Source organism: Muscardinus avellanarius, assembly GCF_963383645.1.
Source record: "Muscardinus avellanarius genome assembly, chromosome: 5".
NCBI lineage: Eukaryota > Metazoa > Chordata > Mammalia > Rodentia > Gliridae > Muscardinus > Muscardinus avellanarius.
In genome coordinates, this window is record NC_137790.1 from 119017836 (window position 1) to 119036102 (window position 18267).

Genomic DNA, 18267 nt, shown 5'->3' on the forward strand with positions numbered 1-18267 from the left:
TGAAGCCGTCCAGCCGAAGGCAAGTCCTGCAGAGGGTGGTGGGCAAGGTGTCCCAACAGGAAGCGCGCCTGACCCCCATGGGAATGTCTTTCAGCTTAGAAGGGGGATGAGGGCAAAACACCCATATCCAGCTATGTTAGTATTAAGGTTATCTTTAAAACAAAAGGTATGACTGGGGTAAGCGTCTGCATACTGATGAGTGCTTCATTTCATGAAGATGTAATGATTCTAAGTGTATGTTAGTATTAAAGTAATTTTGAAGACAAAGGTATGACCAGGGATGAGAGGGAGCGTGCATGCTGATGGATGCTTAGAGGATGATTATTATTGTAAATATGTATTCTCTCCCAGTAGTCTGGTCTCAAAAAGCAAGAGTTGGCAGAAATATCATAAACCCAAAAGCAGACCACAAAGTACTTCATCGTCTCTCTCAGCATGTGATAGAAAAAGAAGAAAAGATTCAGAAAAAGTATGACAAACTTTAGTGACAGCAGCTTGACAGACTCAGCATGTACAGGACAAGCCACCGCTTTTGTGTATGTTCTTTTCAGGCACTACTTAAGCAGGTGGCTATTTCTTGGGGCGTAAGGCAAGTTTCAACAATGTTTACAGGACCTAAGTTATACAGAGTGAGTGCTTTTATCAGAGTATAATTATATTAGAAATCAACCACAAAAGTCAAGAAATGCCCATTACTTAGAAACTTAGATCTAAAGGTAAAATGCAAGAACATAAATCCCTAGAAAATGACACAGGAGAAAATCTAGATCACTGGGGGTTTTGAAGATGTACATAAAACACCAAAAGTATAACCCGAAAGAAAAAAAAAAAATGACAAATTGAACTTCATTCACTTATAAAACCCTCAGTTCTGTGAAAAGATACTGTCAGTAGAAGATAAAGAAAAGGCGCAGAGAGGGAGGAAATCTTTGTAAAATATGTAATCGCTCAAGGGTTTCCATCCATAATATCCAAAGAACCCTTAAAATTTGATACTAGTTAGAAATCAGCTTGATTTGAGTGATGGCCAAAGAATTGGAGAACTCATCAAATGCATACAGACGGTAAATACGCATATGCATGTGAAAAGATGCTCAACATCCTGCCAGGAAACTGCAAATTAAAACAATGAGACACCATTATTATACATGTTAAAAAAACTACAAGATAAGACTTAACCATCTTGAATATGTATTTATTGTGGTACTAGGGCCCCTGTATGCTAGACAAGAGCTCTCTTAATGAGCTATATCATCCAGGTCTTTTTTGAATGTCTTCCTAAATTACTTTGGCTGGCCTCAATCTTGCAATCCTCCTGCTTGAGGATCTGGAGAAGCTGGGTGTACAGATGAGTGTACCCATCATGCCCAGACATTGGTGAGGACATTGAATAACAAGAACCTCTTATTCATTGCTGGCTGGAGTACAAAAGCCTCTTGGCCAGACAGGTTAGCAGTTTCTTACAGAATTTAACACTCCTAGCATATGGTCCAATATTCACACTCCTTGGTATTTATCTGAATACATGAGTAGAATACATGTATGTATACACACACACACACACACACACACACCTCTTAAAGCTCGAATGCCTAAAAAGAGAAAATTCAGAGAGGAATCACATTTCATAGCTTTACTAAAATAAATTTTATTCCTACCCACACTGTCTTCACTGTGTAAAAGTAACATGGCAAAGGACTCAGAAATATACCATTGTTTTCTTGGGGGAAAAAAAATACTTGCAAAGTAATACCATTCATACAGAACTAGAAAAATAGTGACAATTTTTAAAAAGCCCCTAATTCAGCAAGACTGGTTGGGCTCTATCATTCCTGGTGCCTCCATGGTGGCTCCCCTTCCTCAACACCAAGAAGTATTTCTTCTTGTGGCCTATCCATCACCTCATGGTTAATATGTAACACTATGCCATCATGACTAAGACTGGAGTTAGTTTTGTTCTGCTACTTGATTTCAGTGGCTTAACTCTAGCTAACTGAAGAGTAGGCAAGTGGGTATTTTCAATTACAAGGAATATAACTTTATACATATCAAAGATAATATTTCCTTTTCCCTAATCAGATAGAGTGTTAAACCCCCTGACAAGCATATGAAAAAAGATGCTCAATCATAAAAATAAAAAATAATAATGAAATAGAACTTAACATCCACTAAAGGTTAATATTAAAGGAAAAAAAGATCAAACTAAAAATACCAAGTACTGGCAAGGATGTGAAACAACTAGACATTGTGTTGGGAATGCAAAAATGTAGCCTTTCTTTTCTCAAAACTTTTCTCAAAAGTTTGGCAATTTTTTTATAAACACGCTTCCCTCATGACACAACAATCTTAATCCTGGGTATTTATCCAGGAGAAGCAAAAGCACACAACCAAAGACTTGTATACACATGTTTACAGTGGCTTTATTCATGACAGCAAAACAAATCCCAAAACTGAAAATAAGTCATGTCTATCAAGTGGTGAATGAATTAACTGGCAAAACAATATAATGCAATACAAAACAACGAAAGAATACCTGCAGTAACAGGAGTTATCTCAAATCTTCCTGGTAGAGGAAGGAAAGCTATGTACAAAATTTAACTATCTGTGATCCCAGTTTTTGGAAATTCTAAAACTACTGATTAAAAGCAGACTAGTGGCTGCTTTTTAGAAATGGGTAGAAATGGGGAAAGCTACAAAGGGAAAAAGGGGGATTTTTGGGTGACAGGAATGTTTTATGATCAGATTGTGGTGGTTCACTACCTAATTTCATACAGTTGACAAAATTCATTGATTAATCCCATTATATATAAAGTAATATCTTAAAACTTATAAAAAGTATGAAAATATATTAAAATGTGACAATGGTAACATGATCTGTGTGTTGAACTTACAAATATTCTTTAGTGAGGATGTATTATTTTAAAATCGGAATTAAAATGCCATTTAAAAACAATCAGCATCATTACAAATACAGGAATAAATACGCTAAAGAATGGAAGGAAATTTACCAGTATATATTTACTCTGGGTGAGGGGTAGTAAAACAAATTACTCCTAAAGGTTTTCTAAAATTAGTAACATTTAGGGTGGAATGGACTTTATTTTAAAAATGCAGTATAGCAAATAACTTGTGAGCAACTAATATAAACTTACCTAGAGCTTTTGCCAATTAAGGAATGAGGAAGGCAACACATGCACTCACTTTATGCTTTCTCAGTATCGGCCAGTGGTTTCTTTCTTCCCTGCCCCCCACATCCTATAAGTTTCTGTTTCAGGGTAATTTTATCAAGTTATTCTCTATACTGCTCAAAATGGCAAGACAAATAGTTTTCCTTCTTAATGGACTATTTTTAAAACTCACTAAAGAAGTTTTAAACAAAATGTACTTCCCATTCAGCAATGCCCTATTCTATACACAATAACAAAAACAGCACCTTTGAAATTTCCATCCTTATCAGCTAAAGAAACAGAGGTGACAGAAACTTCTATAATCTCTGTAAATGTTTCATATATGAAACAACTCTTCAGGAATATGGAGACAAAATGTACTTTCCATTCAGCAAGGCCCTATTCTATAAACAATAACAAAAACAGCACCTTTGAAATTTCCATCCTTATCAGCTAAAGGAACATAGAGGTGACAGAAACGTCTATAATCTCTGTGAATATCTCATATATGCAAAAATTCTTCAGGAATATTTCTCCTATTCATATGGAATTTACATACCGGTTTGCAAAGATGGAACCAACTAATAACTTTTTAAATAAAATCTTTAAATCCTTTCTTCCAAGACCATTTTGGTCAATTTGCTATGAATTTAAACTAGATGATAAAAAAGTACAAACATAAACATTCTTACAGAGCAAATAGTACCTTACGTGACCTTGACTTTAAAGTCAATCTAATAGGCTACAATTTGGTGACATGACTCAATGCAAGAACTCAGTGACTGATCACTTCTGGGAGGACACAGCCAAAAGAACAGACACAGAACATACACAGTATATGCGAGCCCTTGGCAGGCAGTGGTGAGGCAGACGCACTTCTAGAAATGGCAGCCGTATGAACCAGTGCTGCCAGCAGAACCTGCAGCATAATCAGTTCATCCTAGTCCCTGTATGAGGCTTTTCCTCCTTTGGTTTCCTTGAATTTAATGGAAAACACACTAAAATTTAAAATTTTAGGGTATAGCAAGATGCTTTTACCTGTTTCTTTTTGCAGTATGGCCAGTATTTCCATTTTACATTTTCACACATTGGGATCAAAACTAGTTATATCACATAATGAATGGAAAAAGGAGGCCTCAGCAGATGACAGTGATGGGTGTGTTTCAGTTAATAGGCTTTCTGCCAAGTTAAAGTTATCCTACTAGAAGTGGCTTAAACAGTAAGAACTTACATTCAAGTAAGTCCTTGGGTAGGCAGTTCTAAAGTTGGTTAATTCTGCAGCTCACCAGCAAATATCCAAGACTCTTGTAAGTCCCATCTTTCCACTGTGAGTCAACCTTAGTTTATGGCTATATCCCCTTGTGATCCCAAGTTGTCTGCAGCAATTTTGAATATCATATTTAAGCAAGACAATGTAAAAAAATAGCACTTTCTCTTTTAGGTATATTTTAGTGAGAAATTTTCTTCTCTCTCTTCCCCTTGAAAATCACTTCTCAGTTGCCACTAGCAAGGGCAGATTTACTTACTTGAGCCTCACTAATTACTTATAAGGAAAGTAAAACCACAAAATTGGCTCAAAACAACCACATTCATGCTTGGGGAAAAGTCTAACACCCTTGGGCCTATAACTGACTGAAGAGAGGACACTTGAACAAGACAACAAGAAGGGAGGGACAAAGATGGGAGTTGGAAAGCAAACAATAGTACAGGTCACAATCTGATAGCTGAAAACATACAGTGTATGTTGCCATTCTAAGTAATGTCCATTGGCTATGAGGGTTCTAAAGAAGCATTGGGAAAAAACGTAATATAATAGATTACTACATATTTAAATAGTATTTCAGGAGCAAATAATAATATTCAGAGAGGACACTGTATACGCCAGGCAACAGTCTATGGGTGTTGCAGGCTCCAGACTCGTGCCCTCAAGTGCTACATTACGCTACACAAGGCAATGAAAAAGGGGTATGTATGCATTTTAAGAAGTGAATAAACATCAGATAAACCAAGTAATAGGTGAAGATGTAGAAACCAAGCTGAGAAGTTGGCTGAGACTTACATATTGTACATTTTATTAAATCCTGGGCTTTATCACAACAAATTTACTTCTGAAAAGTTTCATTTAAAAACTGCAGTTGTGTTCATAGTCTTACCTGACACTGCTTTTTGGCTAACCATTCATTTTTACTTGTTCTGCACTTTTTTGGCAGAAAATAAATTTGTGTAACAGAACAAAGGACTCTCAATGGTAAAACATTCCATTTATAGAAGATGAATATTCTTGAAGTACGGCTAGGACCAAAAAAGAGTATCTGATTAGATGTATTGCCTTTTATGGTATGTTTATAATCGCTACAGATGATATTGTTAAGTCATGCACATTAAATCTTTACTACCCACTAAAGGTTTCTTATACATGAAAATTGGTCATGTCCCAGAGTTTGTCACTTAGCCAAAAATTAAACTATGAGGAAAATGGTTGTCATCCTGATTTTTCAAGCCACTGCAGAAAAGCTGTCAGCTGTGATATCCATTCTGGAACGTGGTGGCAAGTTCCTGGGAATTGCCTTTTCCTGTGTTTTAATCAAGTCTGTAATAGCTGACAGTACTGCACAGTCTCTGGATTTAGTGTCGTTCCAGTCTACAGGATGAGGACTTTCGATCTTTTCTTGTAGAAGGATATCCAGTTCCTTTCTTAATTCCTAAGGTTGAAAAAATTAAACATATTCAACAAAGGCAGATGTATTACTAAACAATGTAGTAAATAAAGGTGATGTTAGCTGATTCAAGGAGCTTCATAATTACACATAAGACCAAAACATTCAGTGAACAACCAAAAAAGTCATCGCTAAAAAATTCAAAATCTGCTCAACAATGAGCCATTTCAAATAGTTTAGTTTGTTACTACCTCAAAAACATCTTGGAAAAACTATGACTCAATAATACTACTTGCTTTGTTGCAGAGCAAAAATGTCTGATGTATAATATTTGGAACAAAATCTCAAGACCACATGCAGTCTTGCACACAGATCTAGACAGTCTCATAGTAAAGCCAGTCACCTTAACGAGATGGGCAATTCTTGCTGGAGACTGAAAAACAATCCATTCATCTACAGCAATAGTTTCTTGATCATTATCCTTCTGGATGGAAATATCACCTCCAAAGAATAAAAGACAGTATGGGGAAACTTCTGTGCAGTCATACAGATATATCTGTAATGAGAATTAAGGTAAATTAATCTCTTCAGGAATCTGAAAGGTTCACTACCACACTGATTCGATGATGTCACCAGTACTAATCTTATTAGTAGCTACTTTCTAAAACTGGTTTGGACTTCCTGGTATAACTGTGAAGACTGATTCTGAAGATATATACTCTTATTTATTTATCTTCTTTGCGGTGCTAGGGATCAGACACAGGGCCTCCCATATGCCAGGCAAGTGCTCTACTACTGAGTCACATCATCAGCCCCAAGAAGTATCAATTTAAATGAAATATTCATTATTCACAGAAGACGATAGAGGATTTGTACTTTTGTTTTAATATAGAACACTACTCTGAAGAAAATGAGTATCAACTGTACAGAATAAAATGCCAGATTTCTTGAAAGCAGACTCTAAAAGAAAATCACATAAAACAAGTGCCCTATTTCATGGAAATACAATGATCCAGCCCAACAGAACTATAAGTTAAAAGTAGAGATTACTAAGAAAAAAAAGTTGTAACTTATGTCAGAGAGAAGAAAAAAAAAGAAACTTCACAATTTTGAATACTACATCACTATAAAAATACAGACTTGTAACTCAGATTCATAATTATTTTAAATATTCACTTACACTACTTGTTCTCATCTTCAGATGATAGATAAGCCAGTTGTATCGAAAGTCTATTTGCTCCACATTAACAGACTTGGGATGAATAGCAACCAGGCCATCATTTTTTGTGTAAACTTTCACCCTTAAAGAAAAGGTAAAATGCAGTTTGTTAAAAGAAGTTTTCAGCAGGGAGTGGTGGCACACATTTGTAATCCCAGCATTCGAGAGGCTAAGACAAGAGGATTGTGGTTTGCAAACAGCCTCAACAACTTAGTGAGGTCCTCAGCAACTCAGTGAGACCCTGCTTCAAAATAAAGAATAAAAAAAATAGGGCTGGGGTTGTAGCTCGGAGGTAGAATGCCCCTGGGTTCCATACCCATTGCCAAAAAAGAAAAAGTTTTCTGGAGGTTTACTTTTGCCTCCCCTAACGCTACTTCAAAAACAGAGGGCTTTAGTAAAAACCAAGCCAACCCCTAAAAATACCTACATTTTTGCAACATATAAATTCAAAAGTTTATAATTTAAAAAAGCAGGATTTTCTTAATGATACATGGAAAATGTTAACTAAATAAAAGTATTCCACATCATGTAACTAATCTTCCAGGTATAGCTACTCACAAAATTGATGGGATATTCCTAGATGACTTTAGTATACTATCACACTGAAAGATGAAAAACAAGGTATTTTAATCATTAAGTAATTCAAAGCAAAAGAGTAATCTGTACATTTGATTAAGATAATCATGACACTGAAAAATAGTCCTCAACTTAATCTCTTTATGAAATGATCAATTCAAAAATTTTACCTGTGTGTGCACCCAGATGTATATAAAATTAAAAATATGAAAATTTTGTTTAAAAAGTGGCTTTTTCTAAAACAAATTTAAAGGAATCTATTTTAAAATATTTTTTCAATGGTATCATGTTCACTCAAATCCCTCCATTTCAAAACAGGAGTATTTGGAATAAATGTATTCTGACACAGTTTAGTTCATCTCTCAGTTTTTAGAGGGTTTTTCTTAGATAGCCAATTAATAAGAATCTTTTAATGTTATTGAACAGAAAGATACTTAATGGTTTATTTTTAATTAGTAATTTCTTGTCTCAGCAAGAACATAAAAGCAAATAATTCATAAATCCTTCCTAGTTGCACTTAAGATTATTCTTAAAGATACTAAGAATTCACAATGCTTATAACAAAATTATGTATCACAGATTTCATTCATTATTCAGAATAAAATCAGAAATTATGTTTTTTCATCCCACAGTCATTTAACCAATGGTATCATGGCAAAATTTCTATATAGGACCAGGCTATATATATAGACAAAACCAGACTACATAGGCCTTGGGGGCCTTACAATTTCTATCACTACTACTCAACTCTGTTAGTGTACCAGAAAAGCAAACACACAGCACATAAACACATATATGTGTCTGTGTTTCCACAGAAATTTATTTTAAAAAGCCTTTGACCTATAAGCAAAAATTTGCTGACCCCCCCCAATCTATACCAAAACAAAGTACCAATCTAAGAGAATTATATTTTTTCATAAAGCTCTCCCAGAGGGATATAATAAATGTTTGTATTTCAAGAATTTCTGTTAAGATACCTATAAAATTAGAAATAGAGAAAAGAACCTTACAAAGTACTGTATTAAAAAAATAGGCCAGGCATGCTCTTCATTGCAATACTTGGGGAAACTGAGATAGGAGAATTGTAAATTAAAGGACAGCCTCAGGAGGTTAGCATGACCCTCTTTCAAAACAAATAAAAGGGCTAAGAGTGTAGCTTTCTGGATTCAAACCCCAATACCCCCCCACACACAGTTGGGTAGCTTAAAATATGTATCATCTAACTGCAATGATTAAAATTCACTTGTTTACCTATAATCTACCTTAAAATAGAGTTTCTCAATCTCAGCACTACTGACTTACTGAGCTGGACAATTCTTAGCTATGGAGAGTGTTTTATAGTGTATTATAGGATGTTTAACAATACACCTGGCCTCCATCTAGTAGATTCTCCTAACACATCCCAGTTGACTATAAATGTCTGTGAGTACTGTCAAACGCTGCCCAGAGGACAAATCATCTAGTTGAAAACTACTTACTACTGCTCTAGAACAGTGTTTGCATGTTGGTCTATCTTTGCAGTCTATTTCATATTATAATTACAGGGCATCCAACGTACGTGTGTCTGTCTGTCTGTTTCTCGTGCACGTGTGCTACTTCGGGATTGAACCCAGGGCAAGTGCTCTGAGATACATCATCCTGAACCTGCAATCCTCCTGCTTCAGTTTCCTGAACAGCCAGGATTATAGACATGTGCCACCGTATCCCGCTGGGTATTCAACATTTCCACTTGATATCAGTTTAGTATTTTACATGTTACTATAAAATAACATTTTATATATCCAACTATGGAAATGTCTATGATATGGCGTTATGAAACTAATTTCTTCACTGCCACTAGATATCTATGTCATTTGCAATGTTGCTATTAAAATATCTGGAATTAACTTCCTTAGGATGTATTTCTCAAATTAAAAAATACACTTACTAGTGCAGAGGCAGTGACTACTTTAATCATTCTTGATATATAATATGAATCTAGACTACTTTCTCAACAGGTTGCAACAATTCACTTATCACTAGCCATTTGTGATTTTTAATATTTTTGTTTCCGTACTGGAATGAGCTTATTTACTGAGTAGAAACAAGCCCCCAATTCTCCAATTATTTCTGAGGCTATTTATATATATGTTTATTAACTACACTTTATTTCCCCGAATACCAATATTACAATTTTATTCAAAAAACTGTTACAAAGCTATCCATTTTATGAGACAAGCGAAAGAAAAAAAGAATCCCTGAAACAAACCCCACTCTAACCAATTCCCATCCAGAACTGGACTTTAGTAGCCAACTGGCTTTTCTAATATTTACACTAGTATGTTTTAGTGAAATTCTATGAATAATGAGTGAATGGACAGGTGACTCCAGAATTATACTGCAAGGGTGTGATTTCTATAAACAGTATGCCTCCTAAACCACAAAAGTACAGATAAAGAATATGGTCCAAATATTTAAAAATTACAATAAATGCCCTATTACATTAGAAAGTTTCAAAAGTTTAGGTTGAGAACTGGAAATAATTCATAATAATCTTCAATGCTTACATTTTTCTTCTTTTACCCAAATTTAGTCGAATTTTAGCAACCTTGGGATATAAACCAGCACAGATGACAGCTTTAATTATCTTCTCATTATCTATTGGAAGTGGGAAGACAGAAAAAATAAAATAAAATACAGAGACAATGGACAACAATGGCAAGTTCTTTACACTGTTTTCTACTTTACCTGAATTTATATTAGATTTTGGATCTTTAGGACTTCTACTGCTTACAAATCCAGCTCCGAGAAGATGCTCAGCAAACTGTCCTTTCATGTTATGCAGCATCTACGGAGCAATGGTGGTAAATACAACTAGAATAGCGTCCACACATAGGGGCTATCAAGCATGTGCTCGTAAGAAAACTTAGTCGGAAGCTTTCCTTGCCTTATGAAAACATTTTACAAAAATGTGATGTAGTAAATAAAAGGTAGGCAACCTACAAAACCTTTCTGTGTCAAAAAAATGCTGCCGGAATATAGTCACGCCCAATCATGTACATATTGTCTAAGGTTGTACTGAAACAAGAGATGAATATTTGTAACAAAGGCAATGTGGCCGGCAAGCCTAAGATAACTGTCTGACTTTCTGGAGAAAAAAAAAACATTTGTAAAGAATAAAACCCCTGATATTAAGACACATGAATTTAACTTTTAAATTGCTCAACTCATTATTTTAAAAAAATGTAGAAAAAGAAGAAAACAACCAAAATCCACATTTAAAATACCTGTATTTAACCACTGTCAACACACTAGCATATAAACTTTTTAAGAAAAATTATGATTTGAGTACAAATGATGCATGCCTCAGTAAAATATTTCAAAAAATATACAAGTACCAATGAAGAAATTTCCCTCATTTCAACAGTCTGTTCAAAGTAAACACTGTATTTAACAATGACATCAGTTTTAAAAACTATAAAAGTTGTTTTTATAAAACCATTTAACTTTAATTCAATTTAAATAAATTAAATAGAAATGAAGGTGAATGGGTTAGGCATAGTGGCGCATCCCTGTAAACATAGTACTTGGGAGGTTGAGACAGGAGAATAGAAAGTTCAAGGCCAGTCTGGGCAACTTAGTGAGATCCTGTTTCAAAAAACAAAAATAAGGGGGGTTGGTGGTTAAAAAAAAAAGGGGGTGTAGAGCAGTGATAAAGTATCCCTGGGTTCAAGTCCTAGTACTATCCACCAGAAATGAAAATGAATGGTCATATGAATCTATATTTTCATAACAACGAGAAATACTCTTAAAGCTTTCCTTTAAGCCAAAGAAATTATGAAGTTGGATCATCTTTATGAAAGGTATAACTTTTGTTACACCATCTAATATTTTGTATAACTGAGTTTCTTACTCATCTCCTGATTTTTATTATCATTACACTGTTCTGTAAAGAATCTCCACACTATATTCTATGCGTAACTCCATTTTGCTCTAGCTATTAAATAATTTCAATGTATGTGCCAGCTGACTCAGCATGCTTTCTTCATCCTTCACTTTGGCTCTTCACAGGCAACATTTCATTGTAGTGAGTTGTTCAAAAGCTCAAAGGAACTCGAATGCGTTCTCAAATGCTTGTCCTTTGTCTTTATACTACAATTAGTATATCACTGGACATAACACGCTTAAATAACACTTTGCATACTTCTCTTTATTTTTCCCACTTCACGGAAATAATTTTCCACATGTCTCTCAAAAACTACTCAATTATCCGTGATTTCTACGTACAGATACCTATTGCCCTCACAATGGATCAGTTCTGTCTAAAAACTTTTATTGCTTTGTCTATTCAGCTGCATCTAAGAACTGTGATTACCTCAAGCCTTTTTCCATGGGAATAATTTGCTTTTAAGGGCTGTCCATTTTGTTTCTTCTGATTTTCTTTTGATCTTTAATTTGCATTCTTAGTTTAGCAGTTTCTATTCACTCTATTTTCTTATTTTTGTTTTACTGGATAGATGTTCTTAAGTTATTTCGTATTAAGAAATAGTGGTTAAGGTGTCTGCTGTTGAAATATTCCAGGTCCATTCCTTTTTTGGCTGAAGTATCTTTCAGGCATCATATCACTTTTTATTTTAATAGCTGGGCATTTTTTTATTGATATGCTAAATTCTTGATTCACATATAATACATGCATAGGTATTTTGTAAATATTTAACTTCTTACTGCATACATAATTATAAAAATGGAACATGTAAGTGCCATTCTAGCTAATTACTGCAAAATGTTCACTACCTGCAGCGTGTTTGAAGACAAAAAGTACTCCCAGCAATAGTCCTTTTCATATCTGAAACCACGTCGCCGCGCTTCTTCCCAGCCCTATGGGGTAACAAATGAAAAAATCTACTTATATCGTTCCCCAAGCAAAACTTATTTACTAGTTTCCGTCTTCTAGTAACAGTTTAACCCTCTATTGATGGTTCATTTGTTTATGAAAAATCAAAAGATTTTGAAATTATGAACTTAAAAAACTATAAACTCACAAGCCTATACTATAAAAAAAATGTCATAAAAGCTTTGGACTTCTTTACAAATAAATATAATATACTAATATGTTGTATATTTTATACAAAATGACACAAGATTAATCGATTAATCAAAAATAGCTAATCCTTTGTTAATTCTTTAAGAACAATTAATACATTAATCAAAAAAAGCAGGCTGTTAAATTTCAATGGTACATATATTTTCAAATTTGTAAATACTTTTCTTAACTAGAGGGTAATGGAAATAAAGCACAAAGACAGACAGACTGGATAAGCTCAGAGGGAAAAAAGCTTATGAGCTTTCACATAATATACAGTACAAAATAGAATCTAGACCTAGAGTAAGATACTGCCTCTAAAAAGCAAATTACACATAAACTTTATAAAGAAGAGTAATATTTACCATCAGATAAGTCTGACTTTTAGCAGAAAATATCTTGCTAATATGACTTATGTATGTAGTTATGATTTATTATAAAAATATTAAATGTATTCAAATGACTTAATTTAAAATGAACAGATTTCTGTTAAGCAGGTACTAAGTCAAAGATATTTAAATTGTTCATTTATTTTATTCCTATCAAAATACTTTTTCCCTTCCCGGGCATAGTGGCGCATGCTTGTAATCCTAGCATTCAGGAGACTGAGACCGGAGGATTGCAGTTCACAGATAGCCTTAGCTACTTAGTGAGGCCCTCCATAACTCAGTTGAGACGCTATTTCAAAATAAACAATAAAAAATAGGGGGTGTAGCTCGGAGGTCAAATGCCCGGGTAATCCATCCCCAGACCCACAAAAAAAAAAAAAAAGCACTTTTCTCAAAAGGGTAAATATAATAAGATATTACAAAACTAAAAATCAATTATTTTTTCATATGTTTACCTAATTTTAAACATTCTTAGCAATTTTTCCATGATATCTATAAGAGTTTGAAAGGTTAACTATGTTCTATTATCAGATTTTCATTTCAATAATCTATCACAATCCAGAAAAAAGTTGTTGTTTTTTAACCTCAAATGCATTCACAACTGTCAGGTGATCACTTCTAGTATCCTTCGCTAATTCTTTTCTTCTTGCATCTGCAATCTTTTCTTTTCCCTAAAAATAAATAAATACATAAAAGCAATTTAAATCAGTCTGACACTGTTAGAAGAACAATATTCTAATGAAACATGTATTAATCAACAATAACTTTCAGTAGATAAAAATGCCTATCCTTTACGTCCATCTTTCTTACCAATGGAATGACAAAGGGATCTTTGAAGCTGAGACTAGCAGCAATAGTTAGCACTGGATCTAAACAACAGAATAGAGCTCCAAAGAGAATCATTTTCCCAATATGTGGCTCAACTGGTAATCGGGCTAAATGGACTCCAAGAGATGTCAATTCTTCTTGTTTATCCAAAGCGTTCTGGAAAGAAAAGAGTTTATTTTTAGAACAAACATGGCAAAACATTATGGCTAAAGCTATTTGTGCTTGCTTTACAAGTATCAGGCTACTGTTCACTCAGTGCCCCAGTATTATTCTGCTTTAGTTTCCTTCATCAAAAATTACATTCTGATGTTAGCAAAGGTTAGAAACTACTTAAACAGTAATAAATTTAATCTATGACTTTGCTTTGCTGGAAATATTAGGAGCGAAATAAAGAGCAAACATTCAACCAAATAAAGAAAAACATCCAGTTGTAGAAAAAAAAAAAAAAGAGACACCAATATACAGTGGGGTGAAATGCATAATAGCCCCTGGATTAGGTACTAGTTTAGGTGCTGAGACAAGAAGGCAAAAGATAAAGGACATATGGAGGACCACGGAAGACGGCAATGACTTCCACTGCTCTGAGGCTCTAGGTAATCTGGTCCAACTGTACCCCTTAGGACTGCTAGAAAAGTGGCTTGATGAAACCAAGGGATTAATAAAAGAATGGTAAGACTTATAAATCTAGGTTCTGAGGAAAAACAGACATTTAGAAAAGCTGGGGCCTCTTTTCCCAGTAGAAGCAACACAAATGCTCTCTGGAAAAAGTTTTCTTCCAGGTTTCAAATCACTAATACATACATGCAAACATACATACATACACACGTGTATGTATGTATGTATGTATGTGTGTATATGTATGTGTGTGTGTATATATATATATATATATTTATTTATTTAATGTTATTGGGGACTGAACCCCCAGGGGCATTCTAAATCTGAATTCCCCCCAGTATATTTTACATTTTCATTTGAAACAGGGTCTAAGTTGCTGAAGCCGACCTCAAATCTAGGACCTTTCTGTCTCAGCCTCCCAAGTACTGGAATTATAGGAATGCACTACCATGCCTGACTGTATCTAAATGATTTTGAAAATAGAATTTCCAGTATAAAATTAAAATAACTATGCATATAAGATACAAAAAAGAAATTTTAAAAATCCTTAAGAATCCCTAGACATAGATGTCTAAAGCGCTAATGGAGGAAATACCCCTGACCTTACAAAAAGTCTTATAGAGCTGATGCCAGCGGGAGTCTGTGCTGTGAACCTGGCCAGGGGCCGGCCGCTCCTGCTACTGCGCCGAAAGAACCAAGGAGACAGGCGTGGTGGCCTGGTATCAGGGCTAGTGAAGTAAAACAATACAGACAGAATGGAGGTAACGAAGCCCACAGAACATGGAACCCTATCATGGCAGTAGCTTTGACTTGTGGCGCACGCTTGTAATCCCCGCGCTTGGGAGGCAGAGACAGGAGGATCGCGCAGGTTCGAAGCCAGCCGCGTGCGCTGGCTTATGAGACCCTGTTTCCAAATAAAAAAGTATAAAAAATAGGTCTGGGAGTGTAGCCCGGAAGTAGAAGGGCTTCCAGGAACCCCAGTACCACCAAAAAAAAAAAAAAAAAAAAAAGTCTTATAGAGCATAAAATCATAATATCTTCAACCTCTTAAGCCTAACAGGATCTTGATATATAACGTTGACAGGCACATTTGAGGAAGAGAAAAATCTACTAGGTATTTCACATATTAAAAAAAAAAGAAATAATGTTACAGCAAAATGAATCCTAGCAGTAAGGCTTCATTCACGGAATTAAAACTGGTTTAAATATTTGAAACATCAATGTAATTTAACACATTAGCAACAACAAAAAAGATCACCAGCAGAAAAACTGACATTACAGCATTCATTATTACAAGGTCAATATTCAAAACTGAATTTCAGACTTCTGGGAAGATGGCGACGGAGAAAAGCAGCACTTACAAGTCCCGCTAACAATCGATCTCTATTACCACAAAACCAGTGCCTTCCAGAGCCAGAAAACACCACCAGTAAAGAAATAAAAACTGTAAATACAAGGCACAGAGAAAAAGAGGGCTGGAAAAACGAGACACCAGGAAGAAACCAGCCCGAAGTGCCGTGGCCGCCGCAGTGTGGAGCAGCCAGAGCCGCGGTGCGGAGTAGCGCGGGCTACGTCTTCCCTAGCAGCAGGCTCCAGAGAGGAGAGAGACTCAGAACGGAGCTCAATCCAGAGAGGAGGTCCGCCAGCCTCGCGGCCTAGGACACAGCAGCAGCGCCTTACTGCCGGCGGCAGCGGCGACTTCATCGGAAGGCTCTAGACCAACGCACTCAACCAGCCACCATGCACCAGAGAGGAGGGGTGGCCAGCGAGCCGAGGTGAGCAGCTGCTGAACAGCTGGGCGGCAGTCAGCAGTTTTTTCGGCGCAGGGAACATCTAAAGTTTCCAAGGACCGGGCACAGCACACCTGGCAGGGACTCAGAGCGGAGCTCAAAACTAGAGAAGAAATACACCAGCCTCACAGCTGAGGGCATGGCAGTGGTGCTATATTGCCAGCGGCGGCAGCTGCGAATCCACCGAGTCCACTACAGCTCCATCAGTGTACTCAACAACCGTGAGTCAAATTGCAGCCCCTAGGGGAGAAATCCCAGTACTGTACTCCCAGGGACTTGCACAGATAGTCTCCCTGGGTCGGAGATTTTAGCAGTCCAACCCAATGGGGGAGTGGTGGTGGCAGAGATATCACACCATGGTCACAACTCCCCGCTGGAGAACGCCCAACTTGGCACCCCCCCACGGTATAAGCAGCCTCGATTGACTCCCTGGGTCTGAGACTTTGCGATACAACCCAGTAAAGGAGTAGTGGTGACTGAGATACCACAGACTTGAGATCCAGAGCACCTTAAGTGAACTCGTAGTGACCTAGGGAAGAACCCAAAGAAGGCACAAATGGACCAATGGAGCAGAATAGAAGACCCAGAAACAAGTCCACACACTTTCAGCCAATTGATTTTTGACAAAGGGGCTAAAAACATTGGAAAAAAGATAGCCTCTTCAACAAATGGTGTTGGCAAAACTGGTTAACCATATGCAGAAAATTGGAAATTAATCCCACTTTTTCACCCTGTACAAAAGTCAACTCACGATGGATCAAAGTCATGGAAATTAAACCAGAGACCTTGAAGCTCCTTGAAGAGGGCATAGGTCCAACACTGCAACACATAGGCACAGATAAACATTTTCTTGACAAGACCCCAAAGGCACAACAAATTAAAAGGAGAATCAATACATGGGATTGCATGAAACTGAAGAGCTTCTGTTCAGCAAAGGAAACTATCAAGAACCTCAATCGAGAGCCAACAGAATGGGAGAAGATTTTTGCCACCTACACCACCGATAGAGGACTAATATCTAGAACATACAGAGAACTCAAGAAACTCAACACTAACAAAGCATCCAATAACAAAATGGGCAAAAGAACTAAATAGACACTTCACAAAAGAAGAAATTCAAATGGCCAATAAATGCATGAAAAAATGCTCAACATCACTGGCAATCAGAGATGCAAATCAAAACTACCCTGAGATTTCATCTAACTCCAACTAGAATGGCAATCATTCAAAACACAAACAATAACAGATGCTGGCGAGGATGTGGAGAAGCGGGAACTCTAAGACATTGTTGGTGGGATTGCAAATTAGTGCAACCACTTTGGAAAATAGTATGGAGAATCCTCAGAAGAATGGGAACAAATCTACCATTTGATCCAGCAATACCACTTCTAGGTATCTACCCAAAAGATAGGAAGCCAAACTACCAAACTAATGCATGTGTATCTATGTTCATAGCTGCACAATTCACCATAGCCAAACTATGGAACCAGCCAAGATGTCCATCAACAGATGAATGGATTACAAAACTGTAGGATATGTACACAATGGAATTTTACTCAGCCATCAAAAAAAAAAAAAAAACTCAATTACATCATTTTCAGGGAAATGGATGGAACTGGAGGACATTATGCTAAGGGAGATTAGTTAGTCACAAAAATAAGAAATCAGGTGCTTTCCCTAATATGTGAGAGTTAGGGAGAAATGGGTCATAGGAGGAACTCTTGAAAGAGGAAATTTTATAGAGGAGCAAAGAAGACAACCTAAAGGAGGAGAAAGGAGGGGGGAAGAGGAAAATCTCTAAAACACACAATGTACTTAAACATATCGAAGTCAATCACTAAGCCAAGCAAGGGAGGGAGGGACTGGGAGAGAATGGGGTGGGAATTGGGTAGAGGTTAAATCATCGATGAGTACAAGTTTGTACTCACAAGTTTTTTACCCCAATATGATGTCTGAATATAATG

At 36.2% G+C, this 18267-nt stretch overlaps 1 protein-coding gene across 1 annotated transcript in view; it reads right to left on the reverse strand.

Annotated features, from left to right (window-relative positions):
• Positions 1–5684: 5684 nt before the first annotated feature.
• Positions 5685–18267, reverse strand: part of DHX36 (DEAH-box helicase 36) — a gene marked incomplete at both ends in the record, with an annotated part of 39809 nt that continues 27226 nt past the window's right edge. The window contains 9 exon segments of the mRNA XM_080695759.1: positions 5685–5710; positions 5713–5869; positions 6228–6380; positions 7005–7125; positions 10166–10256; positions 10347–10446; positions 12393–12476; positions 13655–13741; positions 13881–14054. Coding sequence (XP_080551885.1) covers positions 5685–5710; positions 5713–5869; positions 6228–6380; positions 7005–7125; positions 10166–10256; positions 10347–10446; positions 12393–12476; positions 13655–13741; positions 13881–14054 — 993 coding nt within the window.